Source organism: Hippichthys cyanospilos, chromosome 16, assembly GCF_059441005.1.
Source record: "Hippichthys cyanospilos isolate Australia breed blue-spotted pipefish chromosome 16, RoL_Hcya_1.0, whole genome shotgun sequence".
Taxonomy (NCBI): domain Eukaryota; kingdom Metazoa; phylum Chordata; class Actinopteri; order Syngnathiformes; family Syngnathidae; genus Hippichthys; species Hippichthys cyanospilos.
This window is the reverse complement of record NC_142384.1, coordinates 6699720-6724551: the sequence shown is the minus strand read 5'-3', so window position 1 is coordinate 6724551 and position 24832 is coordinate 6699720. Positions and strand designations below refer to the sequence as shown.

At 40.1% G+C, this 24832-nt stretch overlaps 1 protein-coding gene across 2 annotated transcripts; it reads left to right on the top strand.

The window, feature by feature from the left end:
• Window positions 1–4827: 4827 nt before the first annotated feature.
• ints1 (integrator complex subunit 1) lies at window positions 4828–24251 on the top strand. Of its 2 annotated transcripts, none has more exons than XM_088437390.1 (48): window positions 4828–4977; window positions 5124–5236; window positions 5423–5713; window positions 5811–6007; window positions 6104–6241; window positions 6376–6535; window positions 6609–6714; window positions 6796–6982; window positions 7076–7221; window positions 8108–8249; window positions 8324–8500; window positions 8564–8672; window positions 8895–9015; window positions 9099–9176; window positions 9243–9400; window positions 9798–9894; window positions 9969–10060; window positions 10456–10516; window positions 11043–11240; window positions 11310–11439; window positions 11525–11704; window positions 11780–11929; window positions 12009–12188; window positions 12271–12375; window positions 13066–13233; window positions 13300–13411; window positions 13486–13644; window positions 13732–13878; window positions 13961–14059; window positions 14145–14269; window positions 15025–15279; window positions 15352–15511; window positions 16245–16376; window positions 16460–16631; window positions 16697–16820; window positions 16891–17006; window positions 17078–17165; window positions 17248–17471; window positions 19923–20052; window positions 20752–20885; window positions 20949–21141; window positions 21223–21347; window positions 21464–21573; window positions 22087–22200; window positions 22301–22371; window positions 23529–23620; window positions 23691–23800; window positions 23902–24251. In XM_088437390.1, exons 2-48 carry the CDS (start codon window positions 5182–5184, stop codon window positions 24012–24014), a joined length of 6531 nt encoding a protein of 2176 aa, XP_088293516.1. In that variant the 5' UTR covers window positions 4828–4977; window positions 5124–5181; the 3' UTR covers window positions 24015–24251. The 2 variants fall into 2 exon arrangements, with proteins under 2 accessions (XP_088293516.1, XP_088293515.1); XM_088437389.1 differs by having other exon boundaries at window positions 16694–16820.
• The last annotated feature ends 581 nt before the right edge of the window (window positions 24252–24832 follow it).

Below are 24832 nucleotides of genomic sequence, written 5' to 3'. Positions count from 1 at the left end.
AAGCGTGTTTACACTCCAAACTGTGCAGGTGGCGTAGTTTGAACGCAAATAGACAAGACATAACTACGCCCCACATCCAAAAAAATGTTTTTGTTTTTTTTTATATCAGAGGTAATAATAAACATAAAATTTATGGTTTGCATCTGATCTGATGCGTTGAATTGGCTGTTTTGTCAGAATTTGTAGATTATTCAATTAAGTCATTGCTCAGATTCCCTTTTTTTTTGCCATCCCCCTCCTTGACCCTCATTCCGAAAAGGATTTTTGATCAAATGTGATAATTGACAGGCTTTACATCTGATCTGTCGAATTGGTTGTTTTTTCACAATTCGCAGACTGATCATTGAAGTCATTGGTCGGTTTCACTTTTCTGTGTATTGAAAGGGTATTAGCATTCTTTGGGTGAATTCATTGTTTGTTTGCTTTTTTTCGCTTTTTTTACTTATCTAATTAATGGATTTCAGTGGTCATCATTTAAATGCAAATTAGATTTTTTTTGTGGAAGGCAATAGTCCCAATTTCTATGAATTGCGGAGGTCGACTGTACTGTTAAAAAAAACAAAAAACGTTTTTTTTTTTCTTCTTTTTTCAAGTACATTAGCTAAACTGGCCCAAGTTTTGATCAGATTGGTGATTGTTTTTCTTCATGGGGCGGAGCTACACGTTGGAAAAGGCGTGGCCATAGCCACTTCTTGTCACACTTTGTCGACTGGTGTATAAATGAAGCATCTTGAAGCACTTGTGATCATTTTGGACGCATCTCGATGGCACGTGCAGTTCAAAGATTCAGTGGAAATTGAAATCATTTCCACTGCACTAGTGTTGATCTTTCAACCAAGAGCACAAAATAAAGAGTAAAAAAATATATCACAATGCTTCATGAAGCTTCATTTTGATTGATGGGTTGTCTGATATTTTTTTCCCCCCTTTGGCAAGAGTCGTAGCTACATGGTGGCCAGGCACATTGTCACATTGTGGCCACCCTATTGGCCACTCCTACACCAAAGGCAAATTTTTCATATCTGTGATATTTTTCTGCCATTTTTACCCTATATTCAGTATTCCTATACCCCTTGACGTTTGTCAGTTATTCATATTGACAGTATATTTTTATTTAAATTCATATAACAAAAATAAAATTTTATTTTATCATTCTGACTGTGCATACCAACCTTATAACACCCTTGCCACCATACATCAGAGTTCCTGGTTCCGCCCCTGGATACGGCCCTATAATACAATGTTTTCTTTTTTTTGTGGATGATTACATTTGAATCAAAATGCAGCAAAACGGAGTGGGACATGAACCACTCCCTCAATGAATCCTCACAGGCACACTCTCAGCTTTTTCACCTGCTGCCACTTAACTTGTGATTTAAAGTTGCTGTCATGTTTTATAGGCAGTGAGTCAATGGCGAAGCTTGATGTTCTGCGCAGCACGTGGCGCTAAAGATTCTTGTTGACTCCAGAGCACATTTCTTTTGTGAACGTCATCAGATGAGTAACATTGCTTTAAGATTCTAATCTGGTTACTATCAGCCAACATTTGGACATCACATGTGGTTGACCCCCAGAAATGTCATCAAAATTTTCAGCTTAACTAGTTGCCGCAAGAAACTGGAAAAATAGCCACTAATTGTTGTGTTTATGCTGTCATTTGTGATACAGACCCATTTTTGACAATGCAAGTTCTTTTTCAACTTACCTCTACTGTATAGCAACTGTACTACAATATAAGACTTTACTACAGTACATATAAAAGTCGGTTGAATAATACTAACGTACAAAAAACTCTATTGCTGTGAAACAAAATCTAGAGTGATGTTAATATCATTGACCCAGACATGGCATAGGGATATCAATGCATCCAGATATTAATGAATGCCTATAGCACATCTTTAATATAATGAACAAGTGGGCTTAAGATGGAGCCTTGAAGAACTCCATTCCAAATATTTTGCCATTTAAAAGTGAGCCCATCATACTGAGATGACAAGCTATATCAAATATCGGGGAGAGATGAATATATTGAGCAGTTCAGCTTCCACTATATCATTTAGCTCTTTCTTACTTCTTGCAAAGAATTATTTTACCTGTCCCGTTTGGAGCTTTTCTAGTAACTTTGAAATGGGCCTTTAGCTATGCAAAGAAGGACATTTCTGGATGCCCATGACATAGCAGTAATATATGGAATGTTGGTGGACTTAAGATGGAGCCTTGAGGAATACCATCACAAATATTGACTCTATTTAGATGTGAGCCCATGGAAATAAGTTTAGCAAATGTATTAAAAACCTTGTAGCAATCAACAAATAGTGCTGCTGGCTCCCAAGATATAATTTATTAGTTTCATGATAGCTGTGATTGTGCTATGATGTTTTCTGGAAGAAAATGCTAGAACTATTTTCATGAGTATTTTGAATAACTGAGAAATGGGCCTATATTTAAGACATACATACATAAACAGACATACATATGAAGGATTTTTATTTTAAAATTGTTATTTTACTATTTTTCTTCCTACAATGTAATTTACAATTGATATCGCTTTTGTATCAGTATCTTTGTCAGTTTATATATATATATATATATATATGTATATATATATATATATATATATATATATATATATATATATATATATATATATATATATATACTGTATATATATATATATATACATTTATATACATATACATTTATATACATATATACATATATATATATATACATATATACATATATATGAGTGTGTATGTATGTGTGTGTGTGCATCCTCTTGTAAGCTGAAATTTCACATTTCATTAGGTAAACATAGCAAATATGTATATATATATATATATATATATATATATATATATATATATATATATATATATATATATATATATATATATATATATATATATATATATATATATATATATATATATATATATATATATATATATATATATAATATATATATATATATAATATATATATATATAATATATATATATGTATATGTAGTGGCCAGTCACGTGACTCTTGTTTTTAGCGTGTGTTTATTTGCTCATGTTCAACAGAGCGAAGGGCGGGAGTGGAGCATGTTTCAGGCATCCGTAAAAGTGGCGAGCTGTGCGGTCTGAGTAGTTTTGGATTACAGGAAGTAACATTGAGTCACTAATCTCCATGCATTTTTTTTTTTTTTTTTTTTGTCTGACTCATTCTTTTGAGCTTGGTTGGAAATGCGACCTGGCACCCGGAGGCCTCCTGGTGTATCAGAGATCATTCCCTAGCAGCTACACCTCCAACTTCAAATCAAATCAGGCTTGATGTTGACCAGTCATGACAGTTAGCTCACATTTTCCCCATCCAGATGTTTGGGCATTGTTCTGGATTTGTTGCTAAGCTTTACACATGCTATCATGAGTACACTTCCCATATGACGCCACCGAACATTCCACTGACTTTGCCCAAAAAGATTAAAGCACTTTACGTTACTTAGTGGAAACTTTTCTTTCCCAAGTTTTTGCTTTTATTCTGAAATTGATCTGCAGAAGCTGAAGTAAGACTATTTCAAGTATTTACTCTGCTGAAACTTACTGAGTTTATTGATGGTACTATGGGCGTGGTCAAATTAGTGACGCAATTGCATCATTAGTTAACTCATTCTGACAAGTGATTTATGGACATTATTAACTAGCTGTAGTTTCTATTACATCGCTTTCTGTAACGCAATATACATTTTCAAGTAACCTCAGACATTAGTGACCATATGGCACTTCCATTCAAGTAACGTGGTAACTGCTGCTATCTAGTGTTTGATTGGCAGAACTGTAGTCATTCTAATACTAGCGGAATATTTACGTTGTTGATTGCATGTTCGCGATCATAGAATGCACTTTCTGACCTAAAATAGTGATAAAAAATTAAACTCCTAGTTATTCTAATAGAAAAATGACAGCATTCCATTCTGAAAAAAAATCCAAAACATTGATCGTGGTGCAATATCAATGTCTTCTTATTTTAAATTGTTTACTCCTCCTCCTCCTCCTCCTCCTCCTACTACTACTGCATAATGTTGTTATGTTTGTTCCTTGTTTTGATAAAGAATATTAAGTTACTCAAATAATTTATTGTATTATATTTACTGACTACTTAAGTGAGAGATGTTTACTGACAGATTTTACTCAACAACATTTCTGACTTAAATTAGTCGTAAATTAATTTAAATCAGAAAAAAAAACAAATGACAGTATTCTACTGTATTTTAACACAAACCATTGTTCATGGTGGTGAATTACTGTGTTTTCTTCTTAAACTGTGTACAAATAATACAGAATATTTTTAAGTTTGTTCCTGGTTTGAACAGGAATATTGAATAGTTTGTTGGATAAAATCTAATGACTACCTAAATGAGTGACATTCAGTAATTTTAATCTATACCAATGGAATTTAAAACCAATACTACGATACTTTTCAGCTCTATCAAAAGACAAATGTAAAATTATCATACATTGCTATCCATAATATGTTTGATTAAGTAAACATTTTATGTTATTCTACTGTACACTGACAACCTTTTTACAGTATACTGACACATTTTAAGAGCAAATGGGGGCAAAAAACTTTATTTTCAGAACGTAAAAAAATATGTCAACATACATTGCAGTACAGTATTGTACTGTACTGTACTGTACTGCACTTCCAAATCCAGTTTGATATGTTGAATTGCTGAGTTAACACTACTAAACCGCTAGATGGCAACATACTACCGTCATGCTATTTACCGTACATGTTGGGTTTAGCGAGTAAGACGCCACTGTCAAATGAGCTTTCCCACCAGTAGCATTTTCTTGTCATTCGCGACAGCTAAAAAACACAATGAGGCACTAACGCCACTTATTATAATATTTTGAAATCGTTTTGGGTTCCATTTTCACAATTGGGACCATTCGGTTTACTCGCTTGGCACTTGTCTCCTTCGAAGCTGTGAGTTAGCAGTGTTTGTTTTTGTTAGCCGTGCTTTAGCGCAAATGTAACCAGTGAATTGGGATTGTGCATTACTGCTCGTGTTCCTAAAGTCTGGTCCAATTAGTAGAGGCAACACGGTGTAAATATTTTTTTTTCTTCCGCAGATCATCCTGACATATGACGTGAAGTGTAAATCACCTGCTGTGAATATTTGAGACAGAGATGAGTCGTCCAAAGCCAACGAATTTGCGGCGCCCCAGTGCTGCTAAAACATCCGGTAAGTTAATCAAATGACTTAGCATAGATGAGACTTCCATTTGCTTATAGCGTTGGGATAATGGACATTCAGCTTCCCTCAAAAAGTATTGAAATCAATTAGTTTTTCTTTTCACAAAATAGGGAAATATGTTCTTCTTCATTTTACGTCAACATGATTCTCTGTAAAATGTTTTTCGCGTCCCAGGGCACCCCCCGCCTGGAGACTTCATCGCTCTGGGCTCAAAGAACCAGGGTGGCGAGTCCAAAGCCCCCGCTGTCCTCTTGAAGCCAGCTGCTGCTGTTTTACCTGCAGACCGCAAGAGAGAAACCTCCTCCGCCCTCCCCTCTTCATCTGGTCTGTCCAGCCTTGCCAAGCGGCCCAAGCTTTCCACCACGCCACCAATCAGTGCCCTGGGACGCCTTGCTGATGTCGCAGCTGCGGACAAGAGAGCGATATCACCTTCCATCAAGGAACCATCAGTTATTCCGATAGAAGGTATGTTATAGTTGCATATTGCGTTAAATCTATCTATCTAAGACTGGACTCTGAGCACAGAAAAATTCTGAATCTCTTGGCTTTGTTTGTGTGACAGTGTCACCAGCACTGCTGCTGGATGAAATTGAGGCGGCTGAATCAGAGGGCAATGACGAGCGCATCGAGGGGCTGTTGTGTGGCGCTGTGAAGCAGCTCAAGATGAATCGCGCCAAACCAGACATCACGCTGTACCTCAGTCTCATGTTCTTGGCCAAGATCAAACCCAACGTGTTTGCTACTGAAGGAATCATTGAGGTATCTGCTTTTATTTCTTCATGAAGACAATATCATTTAAATGTTGATGCTTAATCGCCTAATATTTACTAACCTTAGGTACATATTTACCTTTAGGCCTTAGGTAGCCTCCTGCGTCGAGATGCTTCAATTAATTTTAAAGCAAAGGGAAACTCCCTGGTGTCTGTTTTGGCCTGCAATCTGCTGATGGCCGCCTACGAAGAGGATGAAAACTGGCCAGAGATTTTTGTCAAAGTGAGAATGAAAAACACATGCATTAGACCACTTGTTCTCAACTTTTGTTTCAGCCAAATGTACAGGTCAACCCTAAGATTCAATTGAATACAAAAAAAATTAGACGATTGTACAGTGTGAAATGTCACTTTCAGGTGTACATCGAAGACTCACTAGGGGAGAGGATCTGGGTGGATAGCTCTCACTGCAAGAACTTCGTGGACAACATTCAAACAGCTTTCAACACCAAAATGCCCCCCAAAAGTATGATGTTGCAGGCCGACACGAGCCGAGCCGCCGGAGACCTCAGTGCTGGTATTGCGCAAACACTCTTACTTTTAGTTTTTCATGCCGGAAAAAAAAAGGCTAAGCACCTGTTTTATTTTAGGTAACAGCCCTCATCCGTCAACTCCCGATGAGGATGACAGCCGGGCGGAACTGCTGATAGCGGAGGAAAAACTCAGTCCGGAAGATGAAGGGCAGGTTATGCCCAGGTCGTAAAAGACATTCATTCTAAATTTTGACCTGAGTTTATTTCAAGGGGTTTTCAAGGCTCTAATTGTGGCTCATGGCAGGTATGAGGAACTTGCAGAGAGCGTTGAGGACTACGTACTGGACGTCCTGCGTGATCAGCTTAACCGCCGGCAGCCCATGGACAATGTGTCACGCAATCTTCTGCGCCTACTGACTGCCACCTGTGGGTATAAAGAGGCTCGACTCATGGCTGTGCAAAGGCTTGAAATGTGGCTTCAGAATCCAAAGGTAGGGCTGGATATTTTAAAATATTTATTGTAGCCTCTTAACAAGTCGTTGCATGTTTTTTTTCTACGTATGTTCAATTGTGCACTGGTACAGTTGACTCGGCCGGCGCAGGACCTCCTCATGTCGTTGTGTATGAATTGCAACACGCATGGAGCCGAAGACATGGAAGTCATCTCCAACCTGATCAAAATCCGCCTCAAGCCCAAAGTGCTTCTCAACCACTATATGCTCTGTGTCAGGTCTGTGCACCCACAGTTTCAAAAGTTTTCTGACTGTGCTACAGTAACATGAATTCAGTGAGACCAAACTGTGTTCAAGTTTTCCTTTTTTCTGCATTGTGTGGCGATATGCAATATAGTTCTATTTTTATTTAGTAAATGTGTTGTTTTTGGAGGGAAACTGGAATGTATTAATGACACTTCAAATCATTTCAAATGGGCATGATGAGCACGTTGATATTAGTTTCAGATGGTATGTAAATCAGCAAAATTGTCAATTTTTGAATATTGTATGTGAATGTGAATATTGTATGTATAAAAATAGCATTTGTTTCAATTGAACAAAATATTGAATATTTCGTATATTTGGAAATTCATTATAGTAAGTTGGTGTCTATCTTCAAAGAGACAGCTTGTTTACGCAACTCTGCAAGCAACCAATCATAATGTGCCCTATTTTAGTCCAACCTACAAAGGGAAACAAAATGATAGATTAATTGAAATAATATAATTAATTAAAACAGAATCTTTTTCCATGGATCAAAACACTGAATACAGTATTGGTTACATTAAGAAATATGTACAGTGTTAAGTTGCTGTTTACTGGTGTGTATCCTTAAAGAGGCATCTTGTTGACTCAATTTTGCAAGTGCCTCTGTTTAGCGTTCCCTCAAAAAAAAAAAAAAAAAAGTACTGAGACCTTCACTTTTGAAAACCACGGTAAGCCAGCACACTAGTGCCCCAATGCCCTGCCTAGTTAAGCAAGTAACTAAATAAATTTGCGAGCGAGGTCACAGAATCAATTCAACTTATGTCAGACTACCACTGCCTTTGGTGTGATTCATTTAATTTGGGTCTGGATCTCAGTACCTTGAAAATGACTTTCTGCTGATTGTTGCTTTTTCAGGGAGCTACTAAATGCGCACAGAGACAACCTGGCCACGATGGTCAAACTGGTCATTTTCAACGAACTCTCTAATGCCAGGAACCCAAACAATATGCAGGTTCTTCATACCTTACTGCAACACAGCCCAGAGCAAGCGCCAAAGGTGACTGAAAAATGAACATTCCCTTCAGTAACATGTTGGAAAGAGACTCGACATGAACTTCATTTTGTTTGTAGTTCTTGGCGATGGTCTTTCAGGACCTGCTCACCAACAAAGATGACTACCTTCGCGCCTCACGAGCCTTGCTGAGAGAAATCATCAAGCAGACTAAACATGAAATCAACTTCCAGTCTTTCTGCTTCGGACTGATGCAAGAACGGAAAGAAGCCACCTACGTAGATATGGAGTTCAAAGTACGGCTCTTATCCTGCTTCCCGCCAAGCTCGGGTTTGATTTTGTTCTATTTCTACCTGTAGGAGCGCTTCGTCATCCAGGTGACTGATTTGCTGACCGTCTCCATGATGTTGGGCATCACAGCTCAAGTCAAAGAAGCCGGCATTGCATGGGACAAAGGAGAGAAGAAGAGTGAGTCATTTGCAATAAACTGTGTGACCAAACAATACAAACAAATACATGAATACTACATGTCCTCAGTGTAAAGTAAAAGTAAAACAATATATATTAAATTTACTGTATGTTTATCAATATTCTTTGAGTTATTTAACACACTTTTAAACTAGGTCATTTTTTTAGCAGTATTAAACTTAGCTTAGGCTTTTTGCTAACCAATGATATGTTTTGCTTCAGACCTTGAGGTGCTAAGGTCCTTCCAGAATCAGATCGCCTCGATCCAGAGGGACGCTGTGTGGTGGCTTCACACGGTGGTTCCCACCATCAGCAAAGTGGGGGCCAAAGACTATGTTCACTGGTGCGGCTTGATGTCTCACAGCATGCTTTTTATTTGTAAAAAAAAACAGAGGGTCATATCGTTTATATAACTTCAATCCACAGCCTTCACAAAGTGCTTTTCACGGAGCAACCCGAGACCTACTACAAGTGGGACAACTGGCCACCAGAGAGTGACAGGAAGTGAGTCGCAAATGTTCATCTGTTGATCGAATTGCTTAAGAATGAATTGTCTTGCCTGCTCCTCAGCTTTTTCCTGCGCCTCTGCTCTGAGGTGCCCCTACTGGAGGACACGCTGATGCGCATCCTTGTGATTGGGCTATCTCGTGATCTCCCGCTTGGCCCGGCAGACGCCATGGAGCTCGCCGATCACCTGGTCAAGAGAGCAGCTGGCGTTCAGTCTGACGGTGAGCAATTACCATGCAACTCTTTCATTAAAAAAATAATTATAACATTTACCCACGATTTTAAAGGTTCTTAGAGTATTTCCCATGTAAGTGACTGTATATCTCAGCCCATTATACTCCTGGGCCAATGGTGTGTGGCTTTTGTTACCATGACAACTAGGGATGACATGAAGACTGAACTAATGTGAGCCCATTTGTGATAGCAAAGCTCAGACTATGGAGGAAAAAAAAATAGTGCTTGTAAAGATAAAGCACTTTCACTTGTGGATGCAGCATTTCATTCACTACACTTTTATTTCAGAAGCTAACATTTTTACCTAAAGCTATTTTAAAGCTAAAATATCAGCGTAATCTGGTAGCCAGACATCATGAGCTTTTTCCTCTTCTTTTCATGCAGATCTGGAGGTTTTGGTTGTGGAGCGGATCCAGCTCATTGACGCCGTGCTCAATCTGTGCACATACCACCACCCAGAAAACATACAGCTGCCTGCAGGGTATCCAGCTTGTCTTTTAAAGCACTTGCCAGTGTTTGGAGTAAAGAATAACAAATGACCTTGAATGTTTGAAGGTACCAGCCACCAAATTTGGCAATATCCACGCTTTACTGGAAAGCATGGCTTCTCCTCCTGGTGGTAGCTGCCTTCAATCCACAGAAAATAGGTATTGTGCCTGAATGTATATATTCATTCATTGATTCATTCCAAATAATCATCATTCTGTATTGGCAAAATTACTGCTACACCTGGCCTTTACACTTCCAGAAATGTGTTATAATTTACCTAGGTAATTTAATTCATTTTACTATAGCCTCCTAAGATCCAGCCAATTCATGTGTGTCCACTGTAGTGGTCATTTTTAGTATAAATCTAAATTGTTTGTGGCATCCAAACTACCCTACATCATTCACGTTTGCTGTCTTGCTGAGACAAAATGGGCACAACAGTGGACACATGAATGGACTGGCTTTCGGGAGGATAAAGCATCGACAGAACTAACTCATTCATTCATGTCTCGAACTTGTTTGATATCTTCACATATATTGTTTTCCTCTGCAGGCTTGACTGCCTGGGATGGTTACCCCACCCTGAAAATGCTCATGGAGATGGTTATGACCAAGTAGGCTCCCCCTTCTAATATCTATAATCCAAATTTTAAGGGAAAGTAAACCGCCAAATTTTCTTTACATCAGTATGTTAACTGTACCTTCGCTAGTCTAAAAATGGTATTCTGATTAGTATTGCATTTAGGGAATATCAATTAAGTAGCAAGTTCCATGCATTTTTATCCGATGCGGTGACCATTTTGCCAATTGATGTCGAAACAAAAGTTGCTGAGAGCTCAGATAACAACTCAGCTTGTCATTGTCTCGTAACCAAATTCAGAAAACAGGTGATCCGTGATTGGTTGTTATCCTAGTCCTGAGCTACTCTTTTATCACTGTCAGTCAATAGTAAGTGGCAAAATGTCCGCTCCCTCACATCATTAAAAACGAATGTAATTTGCTGCCTAATTCATATTCCACAAACACAACATTAATCAGAATATCCATTATAGTCAGTTTGCATAGAAAGTATTGGAAGCAAAATGTTGGCGTTGACTTCTCCTTTAAAACTCTGCGCTACAACCCTTCACACCTCCGCAGCAACTACACGTACCCGCCTTGCACCGTGGCGGACGACGACACAAAAACAGAGATGATCGGTCGTGAGCTACAGATCTCGCAGCGGGAGAAGCAAGAGATCCTGGCCTTTGAGAGCCACTTGGCCGCCGCGTCCACAAAGCAGACCATCACAGAGAACAACAGCCTGCTGCTCTCCCAGCTCACCAGTCTGGACCCACAGTAAGATCATAAAGCCAACCGATTTAGGAGTTAGTCGTAAGTTCAGGGTGTTGTTTTGTTTGTACTCAGGGGTCCACCTCGTCGACCGCCACCTCAGGTCCAGGAACAAGTGAAGACCCTCAACCAGTCCCTACGCCTTGGCCATCTACTATGCCGTAGCCGCAATCCGGACTTCTTGCTCAACATCATACAGAGACAGGTAGGTAGTAAAATAAATATTACATCTAAAAAAAGTATTGAAAGGAGTTTTAAGTCACTTTAATATGACTTTTTTTTTTGTATAGGCTTCCTCCCAGTCCATGCCGTGGTTGGCCGATCTGGTCCAGTCCAGCGAGGGGTCCTTAGATGTTCTTCCCGTACAGTGCCTGTGTGAATTCCTGCTGCATGACGCTGCGGACGACAACCTGCATTTGGACGACGAAGACGAGGGAGGAAGCAAGGAGCAGAAAGCCAAGAGAAGACAAGTACTTTTGTGATGCTTTTTAATTAATTATTTTTGTATTCTTTTCACTCAAAAATTGTTATTTTTTTCACAACAGAGGCAGCAAAAGCAAAGGCAGCTCCTCGGACGGCTTCAGGATCTTTTGCTGGGTCCCAAAGCCGACGAGCAAACAACGTGCGAAGTTCTAGATTACTTCCTGCGTCGTCTCAGTTCCTCTCAGGTGGCTTCGAGAGTCCTGGCAATGAAGGTATTTCTGGTATCTTAAAGTGCCTAGACCTATTCCGCTGAAAACCCAAATCCATTGTTCACGATGCACTGTTTTGCAGGGCTTGTCGCTAGTGCTAACTGAAGGAGGCCTGAAAGATGGAGAGGAACGGGACCAGCCCATGGAGGAGGACTCGGCCGATGCAGAGCTCCTCCCGGGGTACCAGTGGCTACTGCAGGACCTCCCCAAGCTCCCCATGTTTGACAGTGTGCGAGGCATGACGTCCACCGCTCTTCAGCAGGTTTGCATTAAGAGCATGGAAACGTGGAAACAGTAGAAAGTTTGCATTTTAAGGCCTTTGTCATGTGGTATCTCCATCCAAGGCAATTCACATGGAAACTGATCCTCAAACCATCAGCGCCTATCTCATCTACCTGTCGCAGTATGCGCCAGTGGAGGAGCAGGCTTCTCACAATGACCTGGCTTTGGTAAACATTCAGATTACAACATGATATACACAATTCGCACAAAAAATGTATTGGGACTAGGCGTGTGCAGTTTACCTTGGTTTTAAAAAGTCAAGGTTGAAATAAGGATGTCCTAATCACCTAATCAGAAATTGGACCCGATCATCTCAATTTGAGCTGATTGGAATCAGGGGGGGAGAAGACTGCGATTTTAAGATTTTTTTTTTTTTTTTTTAACTATTGGGTTTTTTTTAAAGGCTGTTGTGCATAAGAAATCGTGCCAAAAGGAAAAATATACGCTACATGTCTTTTTTTTTAACTGGTACATCTCAACACAGCTGGAAACAGCAGAAGTGAAGTCAGTCAGCGGGGGAACGTTCTGGCAGTTTGTCATGGGATGTTAATGTGAAGCTCACATCATTTGTCACGGGGCGTTCATGTGAAGCTCGCATCATGTAAAATTGGGAACGCCTGCAATATGGAAAAAAAAAATTGTGTGCAAATTGAGCATTTTGCATGGCAAAAATTATGAAGTGTTTTACAACTTTATAACTCTGTTTAAGAGGACGTCCAAACAGACCATAATAAGATTGGCTTTTAGCAGAGTTGAGTCAATGAGCTGCTCCTTTGAAATTAATTATTTTGTACTCATACATGTCTTGGCCTTGCCCACATCCTGTATGTTCACGCAAAGGTCCCATTGTCTTGCAGGATGTGGCCCGGCTGATAGTGGAGCGCTCCACCATCATGAACAACCTCTTCTCCAAGCACTCCTGCAGACCTGAGTCCGAGGCTGTTCTTAGCGCTTTCCTCTCCATCTTCTCCACCTACATCAGGAGGATGCGGAAGACCAAGGATGGCGAGGATCTCTACAGCTGGGTATGAGCCCCCCCACCAAACCTAAACCCATGAAGATTTATTTATTTGTTTATTTATTTATTTTAGTCGGAGTCTCAAGATCAGGTGTTTTTGCGCTGGACTACAGGAGAGACTGCCACCATGCACATCCTTGTTGTCCACGCCATGGTCATTCTTCTTACACTTGGCCCGCCTAAAGGTAGTTTAAGAATGAAACGATTTTTTTGTACAGCTTTCTTGAATAATTTCCGCTTTTCTTTTTCATTGCTGCAGGAGAGAGTGACTTCTACTGCCTTTTGGATATTTGGTTCCCCGACAAGAAACCTTTGCCAACAGCCTTCTTGGTGGACACATCAGAGGAGGCCCTGCTGCTGCCCGATTGGTTGAAACTGAGAATGATTCGATCCGAGGTACCTCGATTGGTGGACGCAGGTAATGCTTTGACCAAAAATGTGGATCGCCTATTGTCAGTGTGTTTTTGTTTTTGTAAACATACATGATGTCCCCATATACTCTCAGCTTTGCAAGACCTGGAGCCTGAGCAGTTGTTGCTGTTCGTGCAGTCGTTTGGAATTCCCGTGTCGAGCATGAGTAAACTGCTGCAATATTTGGACCAGGCTGTCACTGTCGAGCCACGGGCACTGGAGCAGAACATTATGGACAAAGGTAGGATTGTGCTTCAAGTATTTCTCCTATTTGATGTTTTCCTTGTCTGAGTACTTCTGTTTGGATATTTTCTCTGCGACAGACTACATGGCCCACTTGGTGGAGGTGCAGCATGAGCGAGGTGCCACCGGGGGGCATGCTTTCCATAGACTGCTCATTTCATTTCTTCCACCTCAAAAAGGTCACTACCTTCATCCAGTCTCTGAGGACAATTTCAACTCATACTATATGATTTTAATATAAATCACCTATATTCCTTCCCACAGATGCTGGCGAAACAAGCAAAGCTAAGGTGACGGTGGAAACCCCCCACGGCTCTGTTAAGATGAGAGCGGCCACGCAGCTTCCGACAGTTGGACCTGATGATGACTTGCCAGGCTTGATGCTGCGGGTACGAAAAGCTTGCCTTCTTGTTATGATATCGAGAGTAGATCAGTAGAGCCATGGCGGTGTTAACATCATAATTGTTACTTTTAGATTGTGAGTAATACATAAATAATTGTGTGCTTACTTCTGTAGTAGCGTACAATATCGCTACTAACCAAAAAAAAAAAAGTTTCCATTTTTATTAGTTATCCTTTATCCGCATCATTAACTTGCATCAATTTCCACACATACAGAAATACTAGAAATAATTTTATGTGAACATATACAGCACAAATAAACATTCTGCAAATGTCTTCAAATGATCCCAAACATATAAAGAGGCCAGGAGATTCAAACTATTAACTCTTTAAAATTCACAGCTATGAGCAGAAACTCATCCCAGTTCATCAAGCATCATTCACACCATAAAGCTGAGTGAGAAATTACCAAAATTTGCAAAGCTGTTAGCTGGCCACAAGTTGCCTTCTTTCAAGAATCTAAAATATTGAAAAAGCACAACTGTGAACAGAAAGTCATCATTCACATCATTAAGAATCATCCACTTTACGAAACTGACTGAGAAAACACCAATTTTTTGAATAATGAGCAAAAAAAGTCAATTAGCGAAGGTGTATCCAGACCTTTTGACCGGTACTGTGACCTTCATAAAATGAGCTCACACGCCATGAGTGGTTAGGCCCATATACCTGCTTTCAGCTCATATCTCATATGTTCTATGGCTTGACATGCACCCACCTCAACTGACTTATTCTTCCTCAGATATTCCCATTGAAGGCCGAGTCGTGCTGGCCAGGTCCGCCCTCCAGCCAGCTCTCTCTGGCCTTGCAGCAGGCCCTGGCCAAAGAGCTGATGCGTGCCAAGCAGGGTCAGGTTCACCAGGCTGGCCTGGCTTTGCGTCTTCTTCAGGGCATGGCCGCCCTGCTCACCTCCACTCACGGCGGGCCTGTCGTCCTCTCCATGCACCGCAATCACGCTCTTGCCTGTCCACTCATGCGTCAGCTCCATCTCTACCAGGTACTGTTTGCATGTCAAACAACATTTTTGTGAATTCTATCTCATTGTGTTGACAGTCTACTCTGTCCTCAGCGCCTAGTGCCGCAGGACGTTTCCTTCTCTTCTTTATTTCTCAAAGTCAACGTTGAGATGCTTATCTGGCTTGACAATCCTTCTGTGGAGGCGGGCCCGCTCAAAACTTTGCTGAAGTCTTTTATTGGACAAAACTCTCACACGCACCGGCACAATGATGGTGAGTCTCCTTTTATTGACTTTGTGAATATTTTGCATGAATTATTATTATTTTTTGAGATATTAAAAAAAAAATAGCTTTAATGGGTTCCAGCTCCCTGCACCTCTCAATTACAGATTTGACAATGTGGAGTAGACATTTTTGACTGGCATTCAAATGTGTTGGCAAGTACATTTAAACATATTTGCTAGTTTATTTCAAACATAGCTTAAATGCTACAAACATAATCTTTCCCATAAGGCCAAAAGGTATTCCTTAATCTTTATTGCAAACCCAAGTCCATTAAAAAACAAAACAAAAATTATGCTATTTTCTTAGCATTTGGCCTACATTATAGCACTATGTAGAAAAATAAGTAACATTTTATTTGTTATTTTTATGGTTTCATTATTAATTTGATTATCCAAACGGCGTGTTTGTTTGTACAAGTCAATGAGTAAAAATGCTGAATGGAAATTATGCATTACAAACGTATTAAAACCACAAACATTTCAAATGAACAGTTTATGTAACTTCTGAACATATTTCTATCATGTAGCCTAAATTCAATATTTATTAGTTTTTGTTTAAATTAGACATTTTAATCACAAAATTTAAAATATACTTGCAAATACGTTTGAGCGATTTTGCCAATCAGCCATTTTTACTCCTCATTGGCAGTTCCACACTTTTTCATAAAAGTAAAATGAAAAATAATTTAGTGGAAATTTCTTTTCTTTGTCCCCTATTTCAGTACGCTCAGGGTTCCTCCACCTGGCTGAGGCACTGGCGTATTGCAGCGACACCGAGGTGCCACTGAGAGCCATTATAGCGATGCTGAAGGCCGGAGAGCGATGTAATGCAGAAGCAGAGCTCATCGAAAAAGGTTGCAATTATGCCTTGACAAGATTTACCCTCTTACATTTTGTGCTCCATCTAAACCTTTTGTTCTCTTTGCCATTTTTTCAGTTTTACAAGGGCTGATAGAGGCCAAGTCTCCATATTTGGAAGAGCTGTTTTCCCTGTTGATGACCGTCAGCACCCAGAACGGAACGGCCGGCCCCGGTGCCATGGTTATTTCGTTGCTATTGCAGGAAAGCGACGAGCGGGGTGTGAAGAAAGAACCGGATGGGAACGCAAAGTGAGCACCACAATTCAGTTTGGTATTGTGGTGGTGGCTTAAAAATCCGTTTCCTTTGCCAGCAGCTCGGAAGTGACAAAGTCCGGCTTGAGCTCCGGTCTGCTAGTGGATTGGATGGAGTATCTGGACCCTGAGGTCACATCCGTGAGTCCTGACCTTCAGCAGAAACTCTTATTTGCCCTAAACAAGGTGAGAGCCTTTCTCTTATCACATCCCAACCCATCGGTTTACCTCCGTCTTACATTGTTGTGTGTCTCAGGCGCGAGGCACCCCGGCTTACAGGCCTTACCTTTTGGCCCTTCTCACTCATCAGTCCAACTGGTCCACACTGCTGCAATGCATCAGCGCTCTGCTCAGCAAGCGAAAGGACTACAAGTACAGTACAAGTTGTAGTAACATAACAGAATGTTCAGTATGTGTTGAACACGCTGTCAAATGGTTTTCAGATTGGACCCGACGTCCGCTCTGGATTTCCTGTGGGCGTGTAGCCATATCCCACGCATCTGGCAAGGACGCGACCAGAAGATCCCTCAAGTTGGTTCCAAAACCAGAAGAGCTCACTTGCCGCCGCCTCAAAACAATATTTTGACATTTTCTTTCTCTTATGTCTATACAGAAGAAAACAGAGAAGTTCGTGATGAGGCTCAGCTCCGAGGAGCTGATCAGCTTGGTGGATCTGATTCTGGCAGAGTCAGAGCGGAGCGGGGCTGAGGAGGAGGCGTCCTGCTCGCTCATCCAGGCCCGGCTGCCGCTGCTCCACTCCTACTGCGACGGCCACCTGGACAACATCAAAAAGCTGTCGGAGTACCTCATCAGCTGCACCAAAAAGTGGGAAGACAGGTTGGTGTCACCTCAAGGCGTTGTCACCCTGTGTAACAATATAACATTTGAGATAATAGATAGAATTGTCTTGTAAATAATAAAGCAAATATCTATGTTGCGACCAATAGATTATCTTGTAAATAATAAAGCAATAATGTACTGTATGTTGCAACCCCAGTGAGGATAAGCGGCTATCAAAAATTCATGAATATAAAACTGAATTGCAAAAATGCTGCATCTCAAATCACAGTATTTTGACTAAGGTCATTTCTTTCAGCATTTTGTTCTTTTTTATTTTGTCTATTATGGATGCTTTCGGCAAAAAAAAACCAACACAATTTCAAGGAATTAAGCATCCATCCATCCATTATCTAGGCGCTTATCTTCACAAGGGTTGCAGGCTTGCTGGTGCCTATCCCAGCTGACTTCGAGCAGTAGGCGGGGGACACCCTGGAATGGTTGCCACCCAATCGCAAGGCACACAAAGACGAAAAACCATTCACGCACCCAATCACATCTAAGGACAGTTTCATATGTCCAATACACCTGCCATGCATATTTTTGGGGAGTGTGGGAGGAAGCTGTAATGCCCGGAGAGAACCCACGTGGGCTTGGGGAAAACATGCAAACTTTACAGTTAGGCCAGAGCGAAGTGTATCTGAACCCTAAACTGTGAGGCGTACACGCTAACCACTGTTCCACCAACGGACTGAAACAGTTGGAATAATATTTTATTAAAACAAAAATTCTAGAAATTTGACGTCTTGAAAAATATTTTTCTTGAAATATTTTTCTCCATTTTTTCACATATTGTACGATTGGTCAGTCTTTTTTTTTTCGTAAATTATTGAACAATCCAAATTAGGGCTGCAACTGATGGTTGTTTTTCTTATATCTTCAATGTATCATAAACTGTCATTTTCATTGTTAAAACAAAGTCATTATGTCAAACTGACATTATGTCAAACTGGCAGAAAATACATAAATAAAATGACTTATCAATCAATTATTGCTTTATGTAATGTAATATGTCAGAAATTATACAAAAATATAGTTTTCCAAAGTAAAATCAAATGTGCTATTTTGATATAATAAAGACTATCTGCTCTCATAGAGAACTACAGAATTTGGAGAACTTTTATTTTGACCAATTCAAATTAAAAAGTCATCCAAACAATTGAATATTATAAAGTAACAATCCATTAATGTCATAAATGAATAGTTATCAATTTAATTGTTTCACCTCTCTAAAGTGTTATAAAATTGATTGCTCTTCATAATGATTGAGCAAATGTTCTTTTGGTGGTTTTGATGGTGATTATGCATTTATATTTTTTGTAGAACTATCGAAACAGATGAAGGTTTCTGAGATGTAACTTTTATTTTCAGTGGTGGTTTGATATGGCAGAGGATTGTGCATTTGTTTTAGCTGCCCGAAATGCACAATAAAGTAAGCAAATGGTTGAAAGCAGCAGCCAATTTTGTTAGAAACAAATAATACGGCTCTGCTATTGAATTTTTGGGATGTTGTTGTTCTCCCCAATTAGCCCAGCTAGTGAGCAATTTTTTTTACGGTTATTATTTTTATCTTACCACTTATCAACTTCGACCAAATTTCGTCGTATGTTTCTTTCCCATTTCCAAGGAACTTTGCAGCCTCTCTGTCAAACCGCAACGCCGCTGACCAAAAAAAAAAAAGAAAAAAAATTCCGATAATTAGGTCTATTGGTGTGAAATTAAAACCGGCAGAAGTCGTCTGCACCGTGATCTCTTTAAAAGCTCAGTGCCGTTATAATGAAGCCGAGAGGATTAAGGCTCCAGCACGAAACTCGCCTGTGTTGTGAGCCGCTGTCAGAGATCAGGGTGCAACTCTTTGTGGAGCCCAACCCTGCTTTTCACCAACGCGTCTTCCACTTATTAAAAGCACTTTAATGAGGAAACTTTGGCCAAGGTCAAATAAAATTAGCTGGCGATATACAGTATTTTTCTCAAGTACTGCTAAGATGTCGCTGGTGAAAACACAGCCGGATAAACACACACACAAAACCATCTCGGCCTTGTGTTGAGTGTATGTTATATTAGATAAGCTGCTGTTGATTCCAATTACACAGCACCAAACAAGCGCTTCAAGGTCGCTCTGGCTGCAATAAACTGTCTCGTTAGCGGACTTGAGCTCTCGCCCTGTGAGCGGCTAGCCTTAAGAGGATTTCCATGAAACTACAGCAGACATCATGGCAAACGTTGTTGCTTTTCACGCGCTCAGCTTGTCTTAATGCCTAAGAATTGTCGTCACTTGTCGAGGGACGCACCGAAATGAATGCTCTGTATGATCAATGAAGCTGGGAAAATTGTCACGTTTAGAACAGAAAAAACGACGTTCAACCCAGCTGTTTTTTAAGGATTATAATGGAGGCCATTTAACGTGTGTGTGTAACAACAGTTATTGTGTGTGTGTCCCCTCCTCCCCAGTGCAATGAGTAAGCGTTGCCAGAACTTGCTACTGCAAATCTACCTCCACTTCCCTGAGGTTATCCAGCACGTCGCCTTGCCCGAGGGCACACTCAGCAGCGGGGGCACTGCAGACGGCAGCAGCTGCAAGGTAAAGTGACTTTCTTTGCATTTCTATTATGCCATCATGAGAGAGGTTAATAAGATTGTGCGTGTTGGGGTAGGTCAATGTAAAAAAAAATGTAATTTTCGGAACCTCTGTGATAAATAAGATATTATTTTACATGAGTGAGAGCTGCAACTAACCCCCTGGTGTCAATGGTCACACTAGTCTCTAATGTAAACTTTCCCATCAAATAAGTTCCATTTACAAGCATTTAGGAATGAAGACGTGGTGCAGTTTTGAACCTCTACATGTTATAACAATCAATAGTCATTTTTAGTGGGGGGGGGGGGGGGTTCATGCTTTTTGTTAAATGTGTCCAGACCAATGGCCCAAATCGGGCCAACATTGACACAGGAGGGCTAATGAGTTGTATAATAATCAACGAACGTGATAAATATTGTTGATTCATCAATGAATTGGATTAGAAACACGTTTTTATTACCATACCTTTATTCCAAAACAGGCTGTATTTCAAATTGACAGTGCAATAAAAGTAATATTCTCTGAGTGGTTTGTTCTGTTCCATGGCAGAAAAAAGGGCAAAAAAAATTTAATTTGACCCAAAATTAAAGCAGGGAGGTTAATTATATAATTGATAGACACGCCTATAATATAGCATGTTAATTTTTTTTCGTGATTTGTACATTATAAGGAAATAAATAATGACATGTCTCATTTTGTCAGCTTGACATGCTGGTCCACCGTCTGGTTACGTTGCTCGCCGATGTAGCGGAATCCAAGTCAGCCGAGGGACGCATTTCCGACGCCAATCTCGCGTGTAGGAAACTGGCAGTGTCGCATCCTGTCCTTTTGCTCAGGTTAGAAATCCGCACGGACTTTCTTCACCTGTTTATTGTGACTAATTCTTTCTTGCCATTCAGGCACCTGCCCATGATTGCAGGCCTCCTTCACGGCCGCATCCACCTCAACTTTCGCGAGTTCCGCCAACAAAACCATATGATGTTCTTCAGCAACGTGCTGGCCATCCTGGAGCTCTTGCAGCCGCTCATTTTCCAAGTTGACCACCAGAGGCCGCTGCAAGACTGCCTCCTGTCCTTCATGAAGGTCCTTAAGGTTGGCCACACACCGCTTAAGTGGAAGCCGTTGGCTTTAGGAAGATCTTCAACTGTTCATTTTTTTTTTTCTGACCTTTAGAACTTTCAGAGGAGTCGATCACCACTGGTCTTCATCAACAAGTTTCTCCAGTTCACGCAAAAATACATTACCCATGATGCAGCAGCCGCCATTCCTTACCTGCAGAAGCACTCTGATATATTGCAGTAAGTTTAAAATGTCAACATTTTACAAATTCTGCCTGGTTATTCAGATATCTGAGCACATCTGTATGCGTGTTGCCTGTCATCAGACCTTTTTTTTCTGCTATGCAATTTTCCAGGAGCATGAGTGCTGAAAACCCAGATTTGGTCCAGCTGAAGTCTCTATTAGCCGGACTTACTCTTCCTGTAAAAAGCTCCTCCACAGAAGTGTCTGCGGAAGACGGAGATGGTAAAATGATTTCACCAGTATTAATAATGTAATCCATTTGGTGAGACTAACATAGTTTCTGCCGGTACCAGAAAATCAAATGTAATGCTTTCAATACCAAAACGGGAACATTACATTATTCTTTTCAAATTGAGAGCAAATTGATTCAAACCCGAAGCAACTTATTGCTAAACTGTGTTCTAGTTACTCATTTGCTAAATGTTGTATGCCTTTATTTTTGCTATTTTGCTAAGTTTTATATGCATGCACATCATTTGTTACACTTTTCTGGCAGATGAATCAAAAATAAAACGGATGTTTTGTGATTTATCTTCTGGAATTGCTTGAACAAAATAATCATGTCCAGGGATACCAAGTATTTTTAAGTGCTTTTTAAAAGAAAGAAAAAAAAAAGCTTTGCACTAGGGTGTACTTGGCTAAAAAAAAAAAAAAAAAATCACTGGGGACACATCATTGAAAAACGTTTTAAAATGACTCCTGCAGATAACAGTTTTCATTATTCATCTCCTCCAGATGAGATGGCGGCCGGTTCCCTCCCTCTGGTCAACATCTCCGCCTCAGTCCCGCTGAGCGGCGCCGACATGACGACGTATCTGCGCAAGATTTCGAGAGGCGAGGCCATGGAGGGTGAGGCTGACGCGGCAGCTTTTGGCCGGAGAGAGTGCCGCATGATGCCGAAGGACAGTGACTCACTCAGCACTTTTTTTTTTCTTTTCCTCCCCTTCAGACGTGTTGGAAGTGTTGACCGAGGTGGATGAGAAGTCAAGGAGGAGCCCGGAGATCATCCAATACTTCATTGTGAGTCACCAAGCAAATAGACCAGAATAGAGAGAGGGCGAGCACAGACGGCTTGAACGTTTTCACCTGCCAAGTCATGGCTACACCTAAAATATGTAGCGCATTCACTTTTAGATTCAAAGAGCTACATGTATAGAAAATTCTCCTAAATTGTGGCTGCCAATACCTGCCTGGCTTCTATTAGTTAACATGTGTAATAGAGAACTTTGGTTTGAATGAGTAATCCTTTCCGGAAAGGCTGACTATAAATGAATCATATAAAAAGTGAAAAGATAAAAGCCATCATCACGATAACTATACCCCAGACACCCCAAAAATATGAACCAAATAAAGAATAATATGGAACAATTGTATTTAAATGTACTGAAAACAGTGTGAATAAATATATATAACTGATAAAATTAATAAATTAACATCACGTCTGCCTGTAGGGCTAATGAAAAGGAATCCAACATTGTCATCCTTTGGTATTATTTCTCGCTGAAATTTGAATGTCTTTTTGTTTTCCTTATCACAGTCCCTAGAAAAAGTATTTGTATGGCTCAACAGTGACTTCTTAAATTGTCATGTTAAAAAACTGCGCTATTTCATTGTTATATTCAACCTCATGAGTTTGGTGTGAACAGCACAAGAAAACAAAACAAGTAAATTAAATGTTCAGCCAGAAAAAGAAAATCTAGAAACTGCCAGACAACACGGACCATGTTTTTTTTTTCTTACATTTATCCAACACTAGACATTGTCGTTTTTGCCCCCCCCCCCAAAAAAAAAATCACACTTTAATGTAACTAAATTAAACTAGATTAAATTGTTCAGTTTCATTAAATTTGAGCGGTTAAATACAAAAGAATGTTATCGTTCAGAAGGTATATATTTATTCATCAATTACTTATACCACTTAGCAAGTATTTTAAATGTCCTGTATTCAAAAAAATGTGTGTAAATGTCACACAAAAGGACATGAGCTCAGATTCAAATCGAGAATCACTTGACTGCCAGGCAGTGAATACAGTATTACGAAACAACGTTTTGCTAGATGTGTTAAAGTGATCCATTTGTCTTAATTTTGTAAAGTTTGATAAAGATGCACATTTAATTTATTCAGTGACGGAATTTTCCAGCAGACGGGCCAAATATAACCCATTGGCTTTTCACAGAACGACCTACAGAGACTCATGACGTCCTCAGAGGAGTTGTGTCGGAACATCGCGTTTAGCCTGGCGTTGCGCTGCATCCAGAATAATCCTCGGTAATTTCAAATTCAATCAAAAACCAAGAGAAAGTGAAATGCTAAAGTCCAAAAAATGTCCGCCTTGCAGCCTGGCAACCGACTTCCTGCCCACGTTCATGTACTGCATGGGCAGCAGCGACTTCGACGTGGTGCAGACGGCTTTGAGGAATCTTCCCGAATACGTGCTGCTCTGTCAAGGTAAGGCCACGCGCCTGACGGGCCCGATGACTCCTCCGCTCGGGACTGCGCCAAGCACGCCAACCGTGTGAGTTGTTGTCTTTTCTTCCTCTCCTCTCCAGAACATGCCGACATCTTGCTTCACAAGGCGTTTTTAGTGGGTGTCTATGGACAAATCGACACCAGTTCAATGATATCAGAGTCCATGAAAGTCCTTCACATGGAAGCGGTTTAATTTCATACCGCTGGACTATTTGTAGTTAGGATTATCATTAGTTCCATTCAAAAAGTGTCACTTCTACTGTAGAGATCCATCGCTAGGCGGCGGCTTTGTGGTTTTCAAACCACAAGTTCGAGCTCACTTCTCAAACATTTCCATTCATAATAAAAACAGTATGCGATTACAGTATGAAAGTGTGTGATTGCGATAAATACTGATAGAAAACTTTTAATAAAGGAGCATTAGCATTGACAGGATAATAATGGCTGCCTATGTTGGTTGCATGACCTGTTCATATAAGCGTTACCATCACATAAAATGGCGGATTTGGGGTTCTTGTAAATTATGAAAGAAGGTTAGAGCTGATGGAGACTAAAAATTTTGGCGGGATTGTCTCACGCCTCAGAATTCTGACGTTTTTCTCAGTATACTCTGACACAGAATTACGTCAGAATTCGGACTTAAATTCTCAAAAGTCTGACTGAAATTAAATTCCTAAGAATAATGTAAGTATTCTGACTTTGAACTCAGAGTTCTGACTTTTTCACCAGAAGTCAGAATTCTGACTTTAAATTAGGAATTCTGATAATACTCAGAATTCTCACTAGGGAATTATGACAAGTGAGAATTCTGGCAATAGTTAGAATTCTGTCTTTTTTCTTAGATTCAGGATGCTAAGAAGTCAGAATTCAAATTTGTAGTGAGGATTTTCTTGTAAATATTCTCACTTAAATCAGAATATTTCAGAACTGTTGCGAATAAGTTCAAAATTCTCATTTTAAATTGAGAAATGAGAATTATCATAATATTCCAGAATTCAACTTAGTCAGATT

Bases quoted from the DNA above. Each gene is read 5' to 3' on its own strand.
- ints1 (XM_088437389.1), top strand. From the start codon at position 5,182: ATGAGTCGTCCAAAGCCAACGAATTTGCGGCGCCCCAGTGCTGCTAAA. The intron at 6,983-7,075 runs GTAGGGCTGGAT...GCACTGGTACAG, and splicing joins TGTGGCTTCAGAATCCAAAG to TTGACTCGGCCGGCGCAGGA. The intron at 20,886-20,948 runs GTTAGAAATCCG...CTTGCCATTCAG, and splicing joins CATCCTGTCCTTTTGCTCAG to GCACCTGCCCATGATTGCAG.